The sequence below is a fragment of the Etheostoma spectabile genome, chromosome 11 (assembly GCF_008692095.1).
Source record: "Etheostoma spectabile isolate EspeVRDwgs_2016 chromosome 11, UIUC_Espe_1.0, whole genome shotgun sequence".
Classification (NCBI taxonomy): Eukaryota; Metazoa; Chordata; class Actinopteri; order Perciformes; family Percidae; genus Etheostoma; species Etheostoma spectabile.
This window is the reverse complement of record NC_045743.1, coordinates 5,042,933-5,052,207: the sequence shown is the minus strand read 5'-3', so window position 1 is coordinate 5,052,207 and position 9,275 is coordinate 5,042,933. Positions and strand designations below refer to the sequence as shown.

The 9,275-nt window shown below is 38.8% G+C and overlaps 1 protein-coding gene across 1 annotated transcript; it reads right to left on the bottom strand.

The window, feature by feature from the left end:
- Window positions 1-2,804: 2,804 nt before the first annotated feature.
- On the bottom strand, window positions 2,805-7,721 carry tmem182a (transmembrane protein 182a). The gene is made up of 5 exons (XM_032529273.1): window positions 7,310-7,721; window positions 6,182-6,305; window positions 5,118-5,216; window positions 4,904-5,041; window positions 2,805-3,941 (listed from the first exon to the last, which is right to left on the bottom strand). The coding sequence occupies exons 1-5, from the start codon at window positions 7,466-7,468 to the stop codon at window positions 3,715-3,717; spliced, it is 747 nt and encodes a 248-aa protein (XP_032385164.1). The 5' UTR covers window positions 7,469-7,721; the 3' UTR covers window positions 2,805-3,714.
- Window positions 7,722-9,275: the final 1,554 nt, after the last annotated feature.

The following is a 9,275-nucleotide window of genomic DNA, read 5'->3' as shown; positions in this document are numbered from 1 at the left end:
CATCCCTCTGCTGAGCACAGGTATTTGTTTAGGAATCTCTCAGTGGAAATTATACTCCATCTCCAGCGCTCCCTATCAACACACAATTATCATGGGCAATCATGCAGAACAGTACTGAATTCAGCTGGGAGTCTGATGGCAGTACTCACTGCAAGGCCCGGCTTCTTCTGGAGGTAGCCTGCTCCACACCTGCATTAAACATCTCTCTCTCTCTCTCTCTCTCTCACACACACACACACACACACACACACACACACACACACACACACACACACACACACCACACACACACACACACACACACACACCACACACACTTGGATATGGATTGAGAAATGATTAAACCTTTTTTTTATATCTTATTAGGATTTCATTTTAACCAGGAAGTCCACCAGATAAGAAATCTCTTTCCTTGGGGACACTCGGATGAAAGGACCACTCCAACCTGACACAGGACAAATCCTGTGATTTTATCATCCAATTTATTAGCATCTGCCAACCTCTGTGGCCTCTTCTTGTTGCAGAGGTGCTCAGTAGCTTGTCACATAACTGAGCTGAAGTTTGGTGTGGCTTTTCTCTCAGAGCCGTACAGCAATTTGAAATTTCTGGAATTTGGAAGTGTGAATCTCTATCCTAAAAGTGTCTTCTATAAAGGCAAAGTCAATCTTACAAAGTAATCAATGGCTTACATTGTGTTGCTTCCTTCTGCATTCCGAAGCAAATCACAGATGCATTTCCCTATATATGATAAACATATTATAAAGCTCGAAAGGCACAGAGTTGATACAGACACATGAGAATCAACACAGGAGTCCATTCAGATCCTGATCAAATGCTCCATTCATGAGTGAAATTACCGTCCGTCTGTCAGCCAAGGTGTGAATTCTTTCATCTACAGATCATACCTCTGAAGAAGTTGTTTAATAAATGCATAATGCCACATACACTCCACATAGACTGTAGATAAGAAAATAGGATTTCTGCCTCTCCGGGTGTAGGGTGATGTGTAAATCATGTGAGACAGCAGCGCACTCTTGTGGTATTTTGAGTTAAATGTTTAGTAATTTTCCAGACCTTTGTTGCATTCATCACACTTTATAGGAAAATTGCCTGCAAGAATTAATATAATCAATGTGCAAAAGGTGTTCTCTTGATTGGTCATTGCTGTTAGTTTGATAACGTATTTATGTCTTTAGAATTATATGATCTAAATTACTTTTAATTTTACGTTGTCACCTTTTCCACTTGGAATAAACCTTAAGAGCCTCTACTTTTTTTCTCTATAAAATGTGACTGTTACTTTTAGCTACACACTCACCTGAAGCCTGGACTCAAGAGCACACATCCTTTCACAATTCTGTCTGACGCACCCACCGCTAGCCTAGCTCAGCACAGATCCTGGTGGTAACCCGCTCCATCTAGCCTACTGCTCCCAATAAGTGACAAAATAACGCCAACATTTTCTTTTGTACATGTTGTGATTTGTAGAGTCACAGCGGGTAAAAATAACAAGGTCACATGAGACACAGCCATATACAGTACATACGGGAACTTTTCTCCACAGAAGGCTAAGCGCTGCTACTTGGGCAAAGTGATTAGTGCAACACCTGAAAAGCACAAGTGTTATTCTCTGCTCCTCACCACGGGGCGTCTCAGATGCTCCCAGCAAATCACTCCACCCAAGTAGCAGAAGTAGCAGTGCATTGCCTTCTGTGGAGAATGGTTCCCAGTATGTGGGTTACGGTAAATAAGGTAAAGGCTCAATAAGTTGGCTTGTTCCTTTAAATCATTGAGGAATTACAGTCTTTATAACATAAAAATAATTATGAATCCAAAAATCAACCCACAAATCACCGTTTTGCTTTGCGATCTTTCAACCCTGGGTCACATCTTGTTTTTAGCTGTATTTTTGGTGTCTTTGTAGCCCTTCCAGAAGCTTAGTTATCCGACCGGGGATACCGTAACTTTTCGGAGCGTTTTCAGAGACTCTGATGAGCAATACCAAAGCAATAAATCCATCTGAACAGCTATTTAGTCATTGTTCTGTGTGAATATGTTTATAATACTCTGCTACCTCGGTCCAGCATTCAAGATGGCGCTGACTGAAGGGGTCTATGAACCAGTCACATGCAGTTTGTCAGCTGAATGTGGCATTTAGTCAGCCAATAGAATCCCCTATGTAGACACAGCCAGGCCAAGAGGACCCCTGGAGGACTGGAGGCTGAAATGAGTGGGATTTGGCCTAATGATGCCTGATAGTAGCAAATTAATTAGAGATGATTAACTAACATTTTTAGATAAAAGTAAATTTTATTTACCATTAATTTAAATGTGACATTTTCATCTAATAATATACTGAAAACGTTATTTTCTTTAAAAGATGTTAAAAACAACAGCCTACCTTGTTTAATTCAGTACGTATTTATCAAAATTATAGTCAAATAAAATTGTTTTCTTTGTAAAAAAAAGATTTGGTCTTCAAAAAGTAGTTTTCGAAAAATTTGTCTTGAACCTTATTGGGTCTCATAGTTGTACAAATACGTATGTTCTGCACCATAAAGCTCCATATCCATCAAAAGAGCCACACTGTTGTTGAGTGGCATGTTTATTCATTAGATGATTGCAGGATGTGTAGTTTATACTGAGCCAATACACATACGCTGTCCTGTTGTCGTAAATACTCACCAGAACAATGTGTGATGTGTATAAGTCTGCAGCTTAAAAAAGTCCCCAACAACTGCACTATTTACTCTGTTTATATAACGGTTGCTAAGAACTATAGCTGCGGGGTAAAAAGAGAAAGAAAATGTCATATCTTTAGTGTAAATGAATGGGCTTGGAGATGAGTGCCACACAGTTTGGAAATATTGGTTTTGGGTCTTTTCCAAAAAAAATTGACTCTATAGAGACTATAAAAACTATCATCCCACCTTATAGCTTTTCACTATGCACTTTATTTTAAAGATATTTTTAAAACACTATACAAAGCAAAATATATATTTGAATTACTTACTATGTTTTACAAATAGCAAACACAAATGTCTGAATTAACATTAATCAACATTGATTGCTGGTCATCTGACACACACGCATAACCTTGACAACCATCAACATACAAGATTAAAAAAAAAGTGTTATGCACTGAAGGCATTCATACTGCCAGTGATCAGGCTTGTTGTGAATAGACTTGTATGTAACTTAGCTGAATTGAAAATAGCTCAGGCTGGATGACGCCGCTTCAAAATTCAACAATTGCAGCAATGTTTTTTATCCTGGAACAAAGAAAGACAGATCATTTATACCACAGAGCTTCCACACAGTATTTACTGCATATGTCAGACAAAACAAGGAAAATGTTCAAGGTCTGGTGGCATAAAAGAAGAACCAGTCCAACCAGTAGTGTAGTCTAATGTATTGTATACTGATACTGGGGGGGCATATCATAGTGGGGGGGAGGGGCTGGCTGTCCTCCCACAAGAACAATTTGAACATCAAAGACTTCATTTCCTGCCATCGCATACACTTTTATGTATCAATTTACAGTAGACAGACCTTTATTTAGCCCATGCGAAGAAGATAAACACAGTGGGTATATGGAAATCCTGGATCTTTCTCAGTGGGTGTAATGTGTGTACCTGTGCATCACCTAGACTACACCATTGAGTCCAACCACCTCAAGCCTCAACACTTCCTCTAACCGGCTGCTGGTTGAAGTCAGTGGCAGTGAATTTGGACAGTTCGGCCAATGAGAAGGAAAAGAAGGCCAGCCAGGAGGCAGAAGAAGATGCCAATAGGGGCAAACATGAAGGACAGACCATAGTTGAGGGACAGCTGGAAGTCTGGACACACTGTAGAGCGCTGGTTGTCTATGTAGAGATCCACCACATCCAACACCTGCACCCACAGTACGTACATAACCACCACACACAGCAGGAAAAAACCTAGTGCAAAGAAGAGCAGCAGAGTCAGAGATGAGAACTCAACTGCACACTTTCTACATAAACAAATGGAACCAAAACAGGGAATAGAAATACATATTTAACCAGTGGTGGGAGAAGTACTCAGACTTTACTTAAGTGTAACATTACAAGCTGAAGTCCTAAAAGTATTAGGAGTCCAACGTTATCAATACAGTGAAAGTATCAAAAGTAAAAGTATTTGTTCTGCAAACAAATGGCCTCCATAAGTTATACATCATTTTATATGACATCATTAGGCTGTTAATACTCTTGGATCAATGGCTGTCCAGAATGTTACCGTTGCTGGTTGAGGTGGAGCTGATTTTAGCTAGTTAGAGAGTTAAGTCCACTAGGTTTCTAACCTAGAGGTCTCATCCCCTCCAAAAGGTCATAGAATACCTCTGAGAGGTCATGAGATGATTAATGGAAGAGGATAGAAGAAACAGAAATGTTCTGCCACACAAAACGTAAAGCCATTTTTTCTTTTTTATATTCTCTAAAAATTCTCTGAAATAATAAATATCCTTTGGACCTCAAACAATTATATAACGAAACCATCTAAAAAGTATAGAGGGGAAATGTATCTTTGGTAGAACTACATAGACATCTAAAACTTGGACAAGGACTCCCAACTTCACAGTGATTTTTAAAAAGAGCCCACAAACCATAAAGGTTGGAAACCCTTTATCTTTATAATGCAATGAATTGGATTTCATCCGCTTAGTAGGGTTTTTTGCAACCAGTAATGTAAAATCCTAATTCTAATCACCAGTAACTAGAGCTGTCGAACAACTGTAATGGAGTAAAAGTAGGAAGTAGCATACATGAGAAATAAATCAAGTGTACTACAATTATCTCCCATTGTACATAAGTACAGTACTTAAGTAGGCCAAAGTGTACTTAGTTACTTTCCATCACCGGATTTAACCATTTTGAAACCTTACCAGATGCCAGGAACAGGCCGCCACCTGCTTTATACAAGCGATGGCTGGCAAACGGTGCAGCACAGATGATGAAGAACCCACCGAGCACTACAGCTGCCACACCAATGAGCATAAAGATGCTCCAGAAGCCCCTGTAGACTGGACAATAAAGATGTTGGCCAAGTGTCTTAGTAAAGAAAATAAAGAAAATCTCAATAAATAAAGAGACACTTACTTATAGCTGAATCATACTCTGTTGCATTGTGGGTCTGATGAGACACGGGGAATGGGAAGAGGTAGGCGTGCATGCACACTTTTGAGTGAGGCTGATTAGCTGGAGAGAGAAAGAATAAATCATCACAGAAAATAGATTAAACTTAATCTTACAAGTAAAAAAACACAGTTTGCAGTTAGAAGATATCACTTAAATACTACATATATATACACATATATATATAAAGTATGTATATACTGTATATATGTTTATATACAGTATATGTACGTTGCAGTACAACTAAATTTGACAACAGTGTCCTTATTCTTCACTTTTTCTCTCATGTTTTTATCATCTTTCCTACTCTTTGCTCTCTTCACTTCTCCAGTGTGGAATTCCACAGACCCTCACAAGGTCCCTTCAGTGCCAAAGGCTGTTTCTGACAATGAACCACCATTCAACGCCTCCATCAGAAAATAGACGATGCACACAATCACCTGACAAAAGACCAGAATAACATCACATGGCACAGCCTCTAAACACATGTGAGGGATTTTACCATTGTGGTGTCATACGAATAGCAGAAAATTAAAAACTTTTTTATTCAAATATCATTACATTATTATATCATTACAGTGCATTACTGCATTACTTTCATAGCTATATGTGCGAATGGTTCATGAGAACAGCCTGAGCATAAACATACTGATAACACACAAGATAACATACTAACATCTCTTTGCATGTGAATGACTTTTTGGCACAAAAAAAGAATGCATGCATAGCCCATGTGACATATGAAGCATAATGTGTTTTCTAACAATGATGATCTTGTTGCCTTAATTACATGTGCAAGCACAGTTTAAAGCCGAAGGGAAGGATTTACCACTTCAATACTCATATCCAATTTCTCCATATTGAGTTGTAATAAGTAAAGATGAAAAGAAACAAAATATTCAAAGGAATGAATTTAGTTGATTTTGCAATTATTCACATATTTTTCAAATATGAAGCAGTGGAAACAATGAGAAAGTCAACAAAGCGCAAGGGTTGGCCATCGGAACAACAACATGTGTCTCACTTACTGAACCAGAGCTTCCAGATCAGGTTGTCATCTCCCACACTGCCTCCGAACGAACACCTCCAGAAAAAACCCTCATGGTATAGAGTGATGTCACCAGTGCTCTCCTGCAGCAACACATCTCCACGCTGAAAGATAACACAAAGGACAGAATGGTGGCTTTTTAATAAACATTTTTTTGTATAATATACATATATAAAATCTGCAGAATAGGGTTTGTATAAGCTTAATTATTGATGCACCCCATGGTATCTGTTGATGTAGTGAGGCAGGTGTACGGTGTGCTGCCACAGGGGCAGAGCAGCTGCTTAGTCGGGTCGAGGGTCGAGCTGAGTAAGAACCTCTAACCTCATGCAGGTTTGGTTTGGTGCCGAGCGAGCATTCAGGCCAAAGGTGTTCCCATTCAGTATCCCAAGTGGTAAGTATTTTTGAACGTGAGCATAAAACCTAAATGGATCCTGCTCTTTTCACACTTTATCCTCCCTTTATATTTGATGTAAATAACTTGTCCAGAATTAAATTAAACTAAAGTAAGAGGATTCTCACATTTTATGAAAGTAAGCTACGGGCTAACACTTTGGTTTTATTGTGGTGATATCATCTCTCGATTTTAGTTTCAGTGCCCACTATGAAAAGCTAGGTATGTTCTAGTCAGTGATATTTAATACAGCACCATATCACAGGAACTACTGGTATTTGTATCTCTATCATAGGGGCACAAGATATGTCTCAATCATTGCATTGCTGAACCCACTACATTAAACAGTGTCTGGTTACAAGAAGTACTGCAGGGTTGCCTCTCCACCCTGAAGTTCATCTACTGAAAGAATAATTGGAGCAACTGATCACAGTTTCTCAATAGTAGAAGAGACTCAAATTCTATCTTAAAAATCCACCATTTGACGGGATATGTTTTAGTATGAGATTACAGAGTGCAACTTTACAATACAACATAAAATTATTCTGTAGCCTAAGAACAGCTGACCTCGTTTTAATTCCTGTGGTTACAAATATGAACTTTTTTTTCAACCTAAAAACACATGACTAATATTCATCAAGACATAAGAAAGACATAATAAATTATAACTGATTTTCCTCTTTGATCTGCTGCTGTTTCAAGTCAAACACCCACCTCTATGGTCACACCACCCGGGCCAACAGATCCATCAGGGTTCGGGTGGCAAGTTTCTGAGGCCAGCAGCCAGTAATCAGTTCCAAACGAGAGGAGGATGAACACAGCTGCCAACGCCCCGAAGAGCCCCGCAAAAAACAACGCCACACTAAGCCTCATGGTCCAGGATTGACCAGCCACTCAGATACTGGATGCTCACACTCAGTCTGCTGTCCCTTCAAACTACAGTGAGTGCATGTGACAAGCAAAGGCAGAAACAGTCACTTCTTGAAGAACATCCACTGAGTGAGATGAGTTCCAGCTGGTTTGTGTTGTGACTGGATCTTGACTCCTCTCCTGTCTCTGTTTGTGTTCTGGGAAGACAAGGTTGAGCATATGACTCCTTTGGACCTTGCTGGGGTCTGCAGTCAGCCCACCCTCCACACACCCTGGGCTATTTTGGGGGTCTGACTGAAGGAGGCTGCTGTATTCTATTGCGGGACTGAGTGTGTGAAGCAGTTGGAGTGTGTGAAGGGAAGGCATCAACGCAGAAATAACCTGGGGCAACTGGACACCCCCCATTTGCAGGGGAATGTCAGGGCAGGGCGAGACTGAAAGGACAGAAGAGGAGTGTCCCACAACACCCTGCCCAAAGCTGCAGCCCCACTGGGACAACACACATGTAAACACCAGTACCATTTCCTGTAAATGGGTGAGATGGACATTATTGTAAACCCACCTTCACAGTTGTATTACACTCCAAGAACACAGAGATAATTATCAACTGAAGATTCATAAACAGTTTAAATGAGTCATTATGGAAATATCACTGATATTTCTTTAAAAAAGTCTTCTTTTTTTTAAATAATCTGAACAAAAAAAATATTGTCTGTCTATTAGCACATCAGTTTCACAAAACTCACCAGGGGCTTTACTATAATACTTTTGTAGTCTTGACACCAAAAGACAGTATTCCATTTAATCATACGATAACTTAGCTGATGCCACATAAATGCAGTATTGTTATTTAAACTGAAGTTACTTAAGTAATATTTCAAAAAATGTTTACAGTATGACCAAAAACAAAGAAAATAAAGTCTGATGTTGTGGTTAGTAACAGTCAATGTGTGTGTCTGTGTGTGTGTGTGTGTGTGGGGGGGGGTTATATCAAAAAAAGACTTAGAAGATTCATTTGTGTAGGGTATGTGGTTACTTTGGGATATGGTCCTTTGTCCTAAGGAATGGTGTCTTGTAAGCCAGTGTGAGCTGGGCATATTTCATTGTATGCATGATATATCTGACATGAGAATAAAAATATATATCAATTCATTCATTCATTCATTTATTCATTCATTCATTCATTCATTCATTCAGTATGTCTGTATTTCAAGGTGGTAAATAGTCTAAGTGATAAGGGTTGCTGATTAACTGTTATCAGCATCACAAAGTACCTCCCTTTAAAATGAATCACGTCAACATGTTAAGGACTTTTATTAATATCTTATAAGAATGTAATTTAGACTTTTAAAGGTTATCTTCTTCAGACAGGCCCAGTCTTGAATTAAGAGGTGTCTTGAGCTCTTCAGAGTGTCAGTGAAAAACCTTTCCTACACATTCTTGTCTAAACTAATTGTATTCTTCATTTTAGCACCATTACTGTGATCTAAAAGTACTCAGAACTGGACTAATCATCACACTCTTTGTATACTAGAGGTAATATAATTATGATATAATAGTAATATAGCTTTTCCAGAATTATTGGATTCTTGTGATTAGGTGGTGTTCATCATTGCAGTATTATTTTAAATTCAGTTTGCTGTAGTTTTAACTGTATTGCATTTCCTCATCCAGTTTGGACTCAAACAATGTAAACTAGTCAAGTAGAAGTAACTGTTTAATTGCTGTATGTGTAGAACGTTATTCAACTGTAAACCTTCATGTGTAAAACAGAAATAAAGGCTGACTGTGACAGCACTGTAGCCACAAA